Here is a 14,090-nt window from a genome sequence, read left to right as displayed (position 1 = left end):
TACAGCTGAGCGGCGAGACCACGGGAAGCCGGGTAGGGGGTGTGGGGCGCACGGTACTCAACATCCCCTTCTACCAGACAACCACGCCGCCCTCCCCAAACTAGTTCTCCCCATTCTCAAATACAATCAAGCACGGGTTAATTTACACTTTATTTCAAACTGTGGCTGGGCTAGGTGTTGCCGATGTGGTTTATTCCCCCCCCCCTTTCTCGCGAATGGCACGGTCCTACTTAGAACTTGCAACAAGAATATTATATCTTAGAAATCCCAGCCACATGTTTCCATCTCTTTATCTCACATCCCAGATAATAAGTGACTTTAATGCTGCTTTACCCCTGGTGCGAATCTAAGCTCTCAGGGGAGAAAATTAAAAAGGGTGGGGTGGGGGAAGTAACTGAAACGTAACATCTCATAGCTTTGGGCCGGGAAGGTGCAGGTGAATATTATTACTAGACTATAATACATAGAGAAGGAAAGAAAGACTGACTTGCATTTCTATAGCGCCATTCACGATCTCAGGACGTCCCAAAGAGCTTTACAGCCAATGCAGTATTTTTGAATTGTTGTAATGTAGGAAACCCGGCAGCCAATTTGCGCACAGCAAGCTCCCACAAACAGCAATGTGATAATGACCGGATAATCTGTTTTTTTTTAGTGATGTTGGTTGAGGGATAAATATTTCCCCCAGGACACCGGGGAGAACTCCCCTGCTCTTCTTCGAAATAGTGGCTGTGCGATCTTTTACGTCCCATCTGAGAGGGCGGACGGGGGCCTTGATTTAATCCGAAAGACGGCACCTCCGACAGTGCAGCACTCCCTCAGAACTGCACTGGAAGTGTCAGCCTGGATTTTGTGCCCAAGCCTGGACCAATAAGCTTCTGACTCCGAGGCGAGAGGGCTTCCACTGAGCCACAGGTAACACTGTGGAGACCCTCCCACAGTGCTTACCTCCTCACTCATACCTACCACTCCTAACACCAGGCCAGTCTTTATCCACCACTCACTCCCACCATTGGTGGTCACTAGATCAGCCAGCCACAGTCCTGTCCTTTAGACCAATCTGCCCACTTCTCTCCATCTTGCCACCTCTCTCACTGCTTCCAAAAACCTGCTCCAAACCCTTCTCCTTGACCGTGTCTTTGGTCCTCCCACTGTCTCTCCTGCTCACTGTCCATTGTTCTTTTCCTCCTTAATGAAAAGTGCTTTTGAGTCGTCTTCCTGCGTTTTAAGGCGTCCTGCATAAATGCAAATGGTTGTTGTCGTTAAACACTTGTCCTTTCACCGGGTGTTCAAATCCGGCCCAGATTAACAGGGCAAAATTGGGCCCTCTCTCTCTCTCTCTTCATCGTGAATGTGAAATGAGTTGGGGGCGGCCTCATCCTACTACCTGCCACAAACCTGACAATAAATATTCTGGGAGGCCTAAGGACAGCAGATGTGGGAAATGGAAGTGTAACCCTGCTGAGATAAAGGATACCCTCGTTAGGTTGTAGGTACACTGTAGAGGGACTTATAGACTGTATCTAACCCATGCTGTACCTGAATTGGGACTGCATGATGGAGCAGTGCAGAGGGAGCTTTGCTCTGTATCTAATTCACGCTACACAACCAGGGAATGCATGATGGGGTATCTAACTTCTGCTACACCTGACCAGGGAGTCCTTGTTAGAAGCATAGAAGTTTATAGCACAGAAGGAGGCCACTCAGCCCATTGCACCTATGCTGGCTTTTTGCTAGAGTAATCCAAAACAAATCCCATTGCTCTGTTCTCTCCCCATAGTCCTGTATCTTTCTCTGCTTGAAATGTTTATCTACTCTTCTCTGAAATGCGCACTGGTCTCTGCCTCAAATGGCACAGGGTGATTCGGTATTCTATTCCCCACAATGACATTCCTCATCTTGATATATACAAAAAAATTCACCAAAAATATGAATAAAATATGATTATTTTGTGTGTAAGTGGCTTGTCCAACATTTACTTTCATGGGGTAAGTTTTGGAGTTTTTGAGCTCTCCCAATGCCTTAATAAGTGAATAAATCATGTGATGTGGTACCAACCCACATAGACAAGGAGGGTCTAGGTTTGATCCCCTGGTTTGTGCTGTTAGCTGTTCTCAGCTGGGGCAGGAGTACTACAATTGATCCCAGGTAGTGCTGAGATACAGGGGCGGGGATAGCCAAAGTCCTGCTTCCAGATTGCTATCCAGTGACCGTCCCTTCTCTGCTGGAAGTTTTGCCCACTATTGGGTGCGGACGGGATTGAGCTAACACTGACCATCTGGGCTCTCTAACCAAGAATGGTCATTTGGGTAAGGAGGTTCTGGTGCATCCCAGCAAAACAAGAGCTTTTAGGAGGTTGGGGTGTGGGAATGGGTGAATCACATTTCTCATCTGTCTTCTTTTCTTCCTCCCCTCTCAGTTTCAACATGTGTTGATTCTTCTGGATTGAGGTCTTCAATGTCAACTGGGGATGCGCGCAAGGCTCTACTCTCCCTGCATACTTCAGCCAGAAGAAAGAAGAGAGTCCTGTCCTCTCGAGCTCAGGTGCACAAACTGGAGAAATGTTTTCAAGAGCATAACAAACAAGAATGAAAAAGGTGAACATATCTGTATTCTTAGAGTAGTTCCTTGTCATGAGCATCTTATATTTGTTAACGTGAGAGTCTAAGGAAGGTCAAGGACGAGAAGATGCCCTTTGGCCCATCCAATTTCCTCCCTTCCCTTTCCCCACATCTCAAATTATACCATCTAGCTCTCAGCTCTTCAAAGAGAGCATTTGGCCAAACTGACACAGCTCACCCCAACCCAGGACAAAATCTGGTACAAGATTAAGCACCAAGCCAGGCAGAACCAGATCACCCAGGTTGTGGATGCCAAGGTAAAGTCTTCTGTTGACCTTCTGGACAAAGACAACAGACTTCGCCCCGATAGTTCCAACGTCTCCAAGAAGGTCAAGATTTGTCGAGAAGCCACCTCCACACAAATGGCCTGATTTGGACATCAGCAACCAAATGTTCTTGCACAAGGTCATGTAGGAGAACCTCCAAGATCACCATCATTCGAGGTCTCAATGTCGGTCCCCTCGCCTCGAACGCAATGAATGATAATTGTTTGGAACAGAGGAAAAAAACATTTGGGACATTCAAAATGCAGCTAGATGGTATAATTTGAAACATAGGGAAAAGGGAAGGGAGGAACTTGGATGGGCCAAAGAGCATTGTCTCGTCGCTGACCTTCCTTAGGCTCTCACGTTAACAAATGTAAGAAGCTCATGAGAAGGAACAACTCCAAGAAAACAGAGGTGTTCACTTTTTCATTCTTGTTGGTGCATAAAGCAGAGATCAACATTCTTTCTTTCTGTCGGGTACGTTATCTGCTGCTGAGAAGTCCTGAGGTTGTGAAAGATGCCAAATAAATGCAAGGTCTTTCATTCTTTCTCTTCTCCCAGTTGCCGTGGCTCGGCACGCTGAAGATCCCACGGCATCAATTGAAGAGAGCAGGCAACTGTCCCGACTAAATTCAGTATCACAACACAGATGATACCTGGGAATCCGTTCTGAACTTTGACACAATCTGTGGGGTTGTGCTGGCAGTTTATGAAGCTACCCTAACCCCGCCCCCCTCCGAATATGGTCTATACCATCTTATTCTTCTCTCCTTTCTATTTCACCCTTTGGTGTGTTCCGGGGGGCCACCTCACCCCTCAGCCGTTCTTCATGTGTGATCCCAAGCAGTGAGTGTGGAAGGTGGAGGGGGGGAAAGAGGGAGTCATTATCGAGCCTGAGCCTGTCCTTAACTAACATCCACAGCTTGTAATTTCCACCAGGGGCCACTGATTTGCAATTAGATTCCCTCCCCCCTCCCAATTAGGGGTATTGAGCCCCATTGTCACCTCCCAACTTGGGTTGCCAACTCTGGTTGGATGTATTCCTGGAGGCTTCATCTCATGACCTCCCACCTCCAACCGCCCCACCTGGTCAAACAGCCTTCCCCACCAACCCCACCCCCCCCAATCTCCTAATATTTTTTATAACTAATAAAAAAGTATTCAAAGAAAAAAAAGCAAAACACATTGTCATTTAAAGCCCTTATAACTTTTCTCCTGGGTTACTTGTAACAGTATCCTCTTTAATTCCTGGCGACTCCAAGGACAATCCTGGAGGGTTGGCAACTCCATGCCCCCTCCCCCCCAACAGCTACCCCGACTGAGACGAGTTAACTCGGCAGGAACTGGGAATCGGACCGAGGGGCCTTCCAGACCGGGTCCTCGTGGCTTTCACAACATGGAGCGAATGTACCAACTGAGCCACGGCAAACCTCCACACTCTGACTCCCCTCAAGACTTTCTGTCAATCTCGAACCAGATAGTTGGGGACCTCAGTCTCTCGAAGGGAGACCAGAACATTCCTCCTCACACTCCCAGCAAGAAATTTGATTTGTACCATGCAGTGACACTTGGGGTTGCCAACTCCGGTTGGACAAATTCCTGGAGGTTCTGCCACATGACCTCCCTGCCTCCAACCGCCCCACCCGGTCGAACAGCCTCCCCCCCACCCCCCTCCAATACTTTTATAACCAATAAAAGAAAGTGTTCAAAGAAATTGAAAAAACATTTTTTTTTTTAAATACCCCTATGATTTTTCTCCCAGGTTGTTGCCAGGGGATTAATCTATAATTCCTGGGGACTCCAGGACAATCCTGGAGGGTTGGCAACCCCTAGTGACACTAAATTTAAGCAGCTGAACTGAAAACATTCCGTCACTGTGGTTTCGTTCTATGATTGTGATGCTAGAAGGTTCTGTCACCATGGTTTCCTTTTATTTATGTGAGGGCATTCTGTCACCATCATCCCATCTGTTGTTTAGATTGGTGTTTGTATGCATCAATTATTTTTCTTTGGAGTGGAGAAGTGATATCAAGGGAACATTGCCTCCCCTTTCCAGTTTGAGCTGGATTGAGCGAATCGTTTTAAAAAGGTAATTAGGGCATAGACTTCTTCGTAATAGTTTGTTTTTCCACCGATGCGTGCATGTGTGATGATTAGCAGACGAGTAAGTCAGGTTTTCAATGGATTCCCATCTCTTCTCTCCCACCAATATCCTCTCCGAGTGAGATTGTTGCTTAGTTTGAATTGTGTGCACTTAACTGTGCGCTGGCTATTTTATTATGTGTGAGCATTGGCAGGTTATAAGCGGAGGGCATTGGCGGCCATGCCTTCAGCTGTCTAGGCCCCAAGCTCTGGAATTCCCTCCCTAAACCTCTCCCCCCTCCTTTAAGACGCTCCTTAAAACCTACCTCTTTGACCAAGCTTTTGGTCACCTGTCCTAATATCTCCTTATGTGGCTCGGTGTCAAATTTTGTCTAATAATCACTCCTGTGAAGTGCCTTGGGACGTTTTACTACATTAAAGGCGCTATATAAATGCAAGTTGCTGTTGTTGAGGGGAGACATCGCACCAGAGCCTGGTCCCGTTCTCACTTGCCTTCCACATACACGCACTTGCAGAAAAAAAGCTGGCCTTCGAAGGTTAAAGAGAAAAATCTCCACAAACCGGTGATGAGTAACTTCCGTAACACAACTGGACCAAAGCCAGAGTGACTCAGCACCACGAGGGTCATCTAGTTTTGTTCTCAAGATGTCGAGGGCGCATATTCCCAACTCGCCATTGTTTCTGTGATTGCTCGAATAGATTTGTAATCGGTGAGATCTTTCTGCCCCTCTTGTATCTCTCTCATCGGTGATGCTGTAGCACTCATTGAATTGATCAGATAATTCTTCAACAATTTATATTGTGCCTATAGTGTCGTAAAACTCCCCAAAGTGGGGATCGCACAAGCAGCAGGTGTTTGCTGGATGCAGGGGACTGATGCCACAGTTGAAATGGTTGGTAATTCATGAATATCTCAAGCTGCTGAAGCTGCTAACCGATCTTGTTATTCTGATTTAGGATTTACTCACCAATGAGGCAAAACAGCCCTTTCCAAATCTCCAGGGCCATGAAATTCAAACAGTACAAACCAGTCAGTTTAAAAAAAAATAAACACAATTAGATCTGATCTGATCTGCCTGGGATCACGGACTGCAGGTAACCCTAGAGGGTAGGTTGCACACCCCTGCCATGGAGACCTAGCATCGTTGCAATTGAACCCTCCACTCCACAAATCAGAGTCTTCAGGTGAGGAACATAGGAACAGGAGGAGGCCATTCTGCCCCTCGAGCCTGTTCTGCCATTCAATTACATCATAGCTGATCTGTATCTTAACGCCATTTACCCTCCTTGGTTCTGTAACCCTTAATACCCTTACCTAACAAAAATCTATCGATCTCAGTTTTGAAATTTTCAATTCACCCTCAGCATCTACAGCTTTTTGGGGGAGAGAGTTCCAGATTTCCACTCCCCTTTGTGTGAAGAAGTGCTTCCTGACATCACCCCTGAACAGCCTGGCTCTAATTTTAAGGTTATGCCCCCTTGTTCTGGACTCCCCCCCAACCAGAGGAAATAGTTTCTCTCTATCTACCCTATCAAATCCTTTAATCATCTTAAACACCTCAATTAGATCACCCCTTAATCTTCTATACTCCAGAGAATAAAAACAGGAATAAATGGAGGGGGAGGGAAGGATAAGCTAATGTGTGATTTCTGGATGGAGGTTTCCATATTCAGCATCAGAAAGAGATTTTAAAAAATCACCATGGAATGGAGATTGTGGAAAATGTGATAGGAGGAACCGGGATATGAACATATAAAACAGTGAAATACTGAATAAAAGTTTAATCTTATTTAAAACAATGTGTTTCAAGGCTTTATTTGGACTATCCAACTAAACTATGAAACACTTTTTTTTGGTTCATTGTTTGCTCTTCCTGGCTCCCTAATAAAGTAAAAAAAACATTAAACTTACCTTTCGGGTGGCAGCCTCGAGCAGTCCCTTTAAGGACCACAGGTTTGGCTGCTGAGCGCCTGAAAAAACTGACCACAGGATGCACGGCCCAAACCAATTTCTCAAAGGCGCCTGAAACAGGTGTTAGGCCCATGATTTGCATATGCAAACTGCTCCTAAAACCAGTTTCAGGCGCGCGGCACAGCACACAGAGCCCATCGTATTGGGCCTTAAGATCCATTTTACGCCTGTAAAACAGGCGCAGCATGATCCAATCCCTAGGCCTTGGAGGCAACTGAGAATTGTGGTCTAACAGGGGTGTATTAAGATAGTAAAGGTGTAAAAATGTAAAGCTGGGACACTAACTAAACCCCAACAGTAGGATTAGTAACAGGCAAATTTAGGACTGATGCCAGGAAAGTGTTCTTCACCCAAGGACTGAGCAATGGGCTTCTAGGTTAAAAACAGATTATCTGGTCATTATTACCTTGTAGGAGCTTGCTGTGCACAAATTGGTTGCTATGATTCCTACATTACAACAGTATCTGCACTTTGAAAGTTACTTGATTGGCTGAAAGCACTTTTGGACGTCCTGTGGTCACCAATGGCGCTGTATAAATGCAAGTTCTTTCTTTGTTAAGGCAGTGAGGGAAAAATTCTGGAACCACAGAAATTGGGATGGGATGGGGGGGGGAATGGGAGTGTCTTTCTGGCTGGATGAGCTGAGAGAGAATGAATAGCCCATTCCTCACCCTTATCTATCTATCTGTGATTTTGACCTTGCTCTGTGCACTGCCCCAGTTGTTGACGGTTCTGGAACTGCAATGACCCTAAAACCTGCCAAAGATATTTACTCCACTCAATTCATTGCACAAAGGAATGATGTCATCAATTTTCATCAATTTAGGGGTTGCAATGTGTTTTTTTTTGTAAAATGCAGCAGGTATGATCTCCATTTCGGTGATTGTTTTCCTTATTCTCTTCTTCCTTGTCCGGTTTCTGATCGACCGGATGAAAAATGCCACCCGACCACTGTCCAGGGAGAGAATCGAGTTGTACCAAAGGTAGGAACCTTTTTTCCCGTCCACGGTTCCCCGGCCGGAAGGATTTCGGAGGAGGGGGTGGGAGCGTTGGGGAAGAATTTTTCAGCGGGATACGAGCGGAGCGAGAACGGGGGGGGGAAAACCCCGTGTCGGTAACTAGAATCCGCAGATAAAACTATAAAAATCACAAGCGCCGTTTTTCCGGGCTCCTCGGTACCGCCCGAAGCGAACCGACTCGCGCCCGATATTCGGCCAGGAAAATGGCGTCGGCCGCCCCTTTGCGATGACGCGCCACGATTGACGTGGACCTGAACCTATCAGATCAACGCTCCTGTTGGCAAATGAGCCAATCCCGTCATGGAGTGGGCGGGACTTATCCTCGTTACGCAACCAAGGCGCTCTTAAAGCATTAAAGAACCCGTGACATTTAATTGATGTCGGTAGGGATTTTAATTGCCTATTAAAAAGGTAGGAGACAAACAGAATCCCAGCCAAATACAATTTAAAAAGATCCTTTGTGTATATTTAACAACTATATTAGAGGGGTTTTTTTTAAAAGGGAAATCTTATCTCTGAGTTCAGATAGTTATAAAATACTTAACTAACAACTTGCATTTATATAGCGCCTTTACTGTAGTAAAACATCCCAAGGCCCTTCACAGGAGCGATTATCAAACAAAATTGAACACCGAGCCACATAAGGAGATATTAGGACAGGCGACCAAAAGCTTGGTCAAAGAGGTGGGTTTTAAGGAGCATCTTAAAGGAGGAGAGAGAGGTAGAGAGGTTTAGGGAGGAAATTCCAGAGCTTAGGGCCCAGGCAGCTGAAGGCACGGCCGCCAATGATAAAGTCATGAAAGGCTGGAAATTCGCAGCACGACCCACACCCGAAACGTTAATCTGTCTTTTTACGGGTGCTGACGGATCATTTGTGTGTTTCTAGGATTCTCCTGCTTTTATTTTAAGATTTGCACTGTTGATTTATGCTCGGTTGCATAGCCCTCCTGCACCCCACGCAAAGTGGCCACTCGGCTAGACGGTGAATGATGGAAGGCTATTTGACCACAGAGGGCTCATAACGAAGGCCAGTTCCATTCTCACCCAACATGTACACCTGCACACTCCCTCACATGGGAATAGAATCATCGAATCAGAAAAAATTTACGGCACAGAAGGAGGCCATTTGGCCCATCATGTCCCCACCGGCCGAAAATGAGCCACCCAGCCTATTCCCACTTTCCAGCACTTGGTCTGTAGCCATGTAGGTTACGGCACTTCAGGTGCACATCCAGGTACTTTGTAAATGAGTTGAGGGGTTTCTGCCTCTACCACCCTTTCAGGCAGTGAGTTCCAGACTCTCACCACCCTCTGGCTGAAAATTTTTTTCCTCAGCTTCCCTCTAATCCTTCTGCCAATAGAATGACCAGGACCCCATGCTGATTTTGACCCACCCCATCCAAGCTCAGCACTGGCTCCCTTGCCACCATGACTGAGATTAACTTAACATATCAAAAGTCAAACTCTGGAGCCTCCAATGTGTATGTTTTAGTGTCTTTACCCAACAGTGGAAGAAGGGTCAGTAACCAGAGGACACAGAGTTAAGGTAATTGGCAAAAGAACCAGAGGCGACACGAGGAAACATTTTCTCACGCAGCGAGTTGTTCTGATCTGGAATGCGCTGCCTGAAAGGGCGGTGGAAGCAGATTCAATCGTAACTTTCAAAAGGGAATTGGATAAATATTTGAAGGGGTGGAAATTTGCAGGCCTATGGAGAAAGAGCAGGGGGAGTGGGATTAATTGGACAGCTCTTTCAAAGGTCTGGCAAAGGCACAATGGGCCGAATGGCCTTTGATTCTATGAGCTCCAGTGTCCTGTTAATGTTAATATGTGAGGAAACAATACTTCTTAGAGGGATTTGAGGCTTTTCTCACATTGGCATGTGGAAACATCATCAAGCAACAAGAAACATCATGCTTTAGGTGGTTTTAACTTTTTAAGCAAAGTCTTATCCTAGTAAACAATATCATTGCCATCTATTGTTCACATTTAAAAATTATTAATTAACATTTTATTAACATTAACAATTCCTTGCAAGGAATTGTCTTTTTTGTTATTCATTCTCGCGATGTGGGCATCGCTGGCAAGGCCAGCATTTATTGCCCATCCCTAATTGCCCTTGAGAAGGTGGTGGTGAGCCGCCTTCTTGAACCGCTGCAGACCACGTGGTGAAGGTTCTCCCACAGTGCTGTTAGGTAGGGAGTTCCAGGATTTTGACACAGTGACGATGAAGGAACGGCGATATATTTCCAAGTCGGGATGGTGTGTGACTTGGAGGGGAACGTGCAGGTGGTGTTGATCCCATGTGCCTGCTACCCTTGTCCTTCTAGGTGGTAGAGGTCATGGGTTTGGGAGGTGCTGTCGAAGAAGCCTTGGCGAGTTGCTGCAGTGCATCCTGTGGATGGTACACACTGCAGCCACTGTGCGCCAGTGGTGGAGGGAGTGAATGTTTAGGATGGTGGATGGGGTGCTAATCAAGCGGGCTGCTTTGCCCTGGATGGTGTTGAGCTTCTTGAGTGTTGTTGGAGCTGCACTCATCCAGGAAAGTGGTGAGTATTCCATCACACTCCTGACTTGTGCCTCGTAGATGGTGGAAAGGCTTCGGGGAGTCAGGAGGTGAGTCACTCGCCGGAGAATACTCAGCTTCTGACCTGCTCTTGTAGCCACAACATTTATGTTTCTGGTCAATGGTGACCCTCGGATATCGATGGTGAGAGATTCGGCGATGGTAATTTTTTTTTTCGGTCATGGGATGTGGGCATCGCTGGCAAGGCTGGTATTGCCATTGAATGTCAAGGGGAGGTGGTTAGACTCTCTCTTGTTGGAGATGGTCATTGCCTGGCACTTGTCTGGCACAAATGTTACTTGCCACTCATCAGCCCAAGCCTGGATGTTGTCCAGGTCTTGCTGCATGTGGCCACGGACTGCTTCATTATCTGAGGAGTCTGCCAATCACTGTATGTCTCTTCAGCAGCTCAGTTGAGATTGGTAAATCAGGAGTTCCCTATCTGATTATTCCTATATTTTCCTTGATGCTGACATCTCTAGAACTAAGGCTACCCAAAACTTTGGCTACTGAGTCACTGATATTACTCCACTCATGTTATTACATAAAAGAGATGCAATTATGCCATCATTTTTCATTTGTTAAGTTTAGGTGTTGCAATGTTTTTGTGAAATGCATTGCATGTGCCACTTCCCATAACAGTATGATTACTTTCTCTTACTCGATTATTGCGTTCTTTATACTGTCTGTCCTTATCGTGTTCATTATCGACTGTATGGAAATAGCAACCAGTGTAACGTCCCAGCACAGCATTCAGCTGTACAATACAAATCCTTAAGCCGGAACCTTTCTCCCGGTCGGCAGTTGGCCGACCGGAAGGATTTCGGGTTGGGCGGAACAGGTCGGACAAGAGGAGGCGACGGACAGCGGCCGAGCGGGAGCGACACAAACCGGGTCAATGTCGGAGTCAGAAGGTGAAACTCGGATTAAAACTCAGCGACAAAAGCGGATTGCGGCTCTCTTTATGTCGGGTATAATGTAAATTGCCTTGACAACGAGCCCGCTAATTCCAGGGGGAAACGATGGCCTTTGACGCAGCGCTGAGGAGGGGGGCGGGGTTGTGTTGACGTACTGTGATTGACGTCTCGTCTGACCAATTAGCGTCTAGGATTCCTGTGGCTGGGGTTAAACGAGCCAATCAGAACATGGGGGAGGCGGGGCATATTTGCATGTGGGCAGCAGAACTTGTTAAAGGGACAGTTCGGTTTTAAAGGGGCTAATTTGAGGGGATTTAAAAACAAGCAGAAGTCACGATTGCTGGAAACCATTCAGCTCTTTCAGATTTACTGTGTATTTCCAGCAAGTGTCAGCTTGGCTCAGTTGGTAGCACTCACCCCTGAGTCAATAGATTTAAGCACTCAATCTAAATTAATCCCAATGCAGCACTGAGGGAGTGCTGCATTGTCAGAGGTGCTGTCTTTTGGATGAGATTTTGCACCAAGGTTCAGGTTGCTGTTAAAAAAAAATTCTATGGCACTATTTGAAGAGCAGGGAGTTCTCCCAATGTCCTTTCTGGCCAACCTTTCCTCCCTCAATCAACACCAAAAAAAAGACTAATTGATCTTTTATCTGACTTCTGTATGTGGGACCTTGCTGTGTGCAAACTGGCGCCCACTTTTGCCTACAAAACAACAGTGACTCCATAACAAAAAGATAGCTTTAGTTCTAGAGTATGCACTTGGTGTACAATCAACATGAGATGATCTTGCCAATATCAGCAACATTATTTAAGTAGATCAGGGACCGTTGGTACTATTTGAAGAACAGCAGCGGAAATCCCCCAGTATCCCAGTCCACTTCAGGTGCTACATAAATGCAAGTTGTTTTCCATTCTTTGTACAGTGTTGTCAGCAGGTATGTAAAACCTCTAGGGTGTGAGAGTAACAGGTGGCCTGATGCACTTAAAAAGCCAATTTACTGCCTAGTATTTCAAGCTGTGCAATTAATTTCTGTGTTTTCAGCAATATGTAGAGCCTGCCTGTAGTGCACCAGTGACTAACTGTGTGAAGACCAACTTTTGGATCTGTAGATTGAGTCGACCTGCCACTGACCCTGTTGTTAGTGTCACATGATGTGGGATTTGCTTCATTGCGATGCTAAAGATTAATATCAGGAGTGAGAGGGTTAAATTATGAGAACAGCTTGCATAAACTCGGTTTTTATTCCCATGAGTGCAGAGGGGTGATCTGATCGAGGGGTTTAAAATGTTAAAAGGATTCGATAGAGTAGATACGGAGAAACTATTTCCTCCGATGGGGGAATCAAGACTAAGCGGACATAATATAATTAGAGCCAGGCCATTTAGAATGGAAATCAGGAAGCACTTTCTCATACAAAGGGTCGTAGAAACCTGGAATTCTCTTCCCCCAAAAGGCTGCAAATGCTGGGAGTCAATTGGGGCTTTCAAGACCGAGATCCATAGATTTTTGTTAGGTAAGGGTATCGAGGGGTTTGTAGCTAAGGAGAGTAAATGGAGTTAAGGTACAGCTCAACCAGGAGCTAATAGAATAGTGGAGCAGGCTCGAGGGGCTGATGGCCTAGTCCTGTTCCTAGATTGTGAACGCCCCCTCAATGGTTCAGGTGTCGGGCTGGGGGAGAATGGAAAACTTTTATTTTGGGAGGGAGAAGGCCATGTATTACTTTCACGAGGCATTTTGCACAAGTGACATTATGTTGCGGTTTGATGTGATTCCACAGTGGATGTTCCAATGAATGAGAAACAGTCTGCCAAATCCCTGTTTCTGAAGCTGCTTTGATGCCCCTTTCAGCCCAGGAAAATGTGCCTGCTAACTAAAATTTTATCTTAAACTTATTTCTTTTCCTTCATCAGCTTTGGACCCGACGACAGGCGCTAACTCTGGAAGTGAGGTACCAAAATAATTTTATACGATTATTATAAAAATACTATTTTTAAACACCAGAACCTTTTAATCAACCCTCAGCCAAAAATATTCAGAGTATCTTATTATTTGTGTGTCTGTAGTATCATCCCGGGAAAGGTTTATAACATTAGGAAGAGAAATATTATTGTTGTGAATCCATTGAGAATCTTGAACCCCATTTAGGTGAGGTGTACTTCAGATTCTAGGCTGAGATGCCTTACTCACAGGTTACGGTTAATGAATCAGTAACAGGGAATCATAAACCCGGCGCTGGTCCTAAAAGAACAGAGGGGGAAATTAGAAAAAAAATTTTCCACACCGAATTATTGGAACAGCCATGGCTCAGTGGGTAGCACTCTTGCTTCTGAGTCAGCTGGTCACTGGTTCAAGCCCCACTCCAGAGACTTGAGCCTGTAATCTAGGCTGATACTCCAGTGCAGTCCCGAGGGAGTGCTGTACTGTCGGAGGTGCTGTCCATCTTAGATGAGACCTTAAGCCGAGTCCCGATCTGCCCTCTCGAGTGGCCATAAAAGAAAATTCCCCGGCACGATTTGAAGAAGCAGGAGGGGAGTTCTCCCGGTGTCCTGGCCAACATTTATCCCTCAACCAACATCGCTTAAAAATAGATTATCTGGTGATTTCTCTCATTGCTGACTACATT

The 14,090-nt window shown here is 45.9% G+C and overlaps 1 protein-coding gene across 1 annotated transcript in view; it reads left to right on the top strand.

Annotated features, from left to right (window-relative positions):
• Positions 1-11,367: 11,367 nt before the first annotated feature.
• sirt2 (sirtuin 2 (silent mating type information regulation 2, homolog) 2 (S. cerevisiae)) overlaps positions 11,368-14,090 on the top strand; it is a 40,687-nt gene continuing 37,964 nt past the window's right edge. The window contains 2 exon segments of the mRNA XM_067974924.1: positions 11,368-11,461; positions 13,378-13,415. Coding sequence (XP_067831025.1) covers positions 11,446-11,461; positions 13,378-13,415 — 54 coding nt within the window. The 5' untranslated portion in view covers positions 11,368-11,445.

The sequence above is a fragment of the Heptranchias perlo genome, chromosome 41 (genome assembly GCF_035084215.1).
Source record: "Heptranchias perlo isolate sHepPer1 chromosome 41, sHepPer1.hap1, whole genome shotgun sequence".
Lineage (NCBI taxonomy): Eukaryota > Metazoa > Chordata > Chondrichthyes > Hexanchiformes > Hexanchidae > Heptranchias > Heptranchias perlo.
Note: the sequence above shows the minus strand (reverse complement) of the source record. Positions and strands in the feature narration are given on the sequence as shown.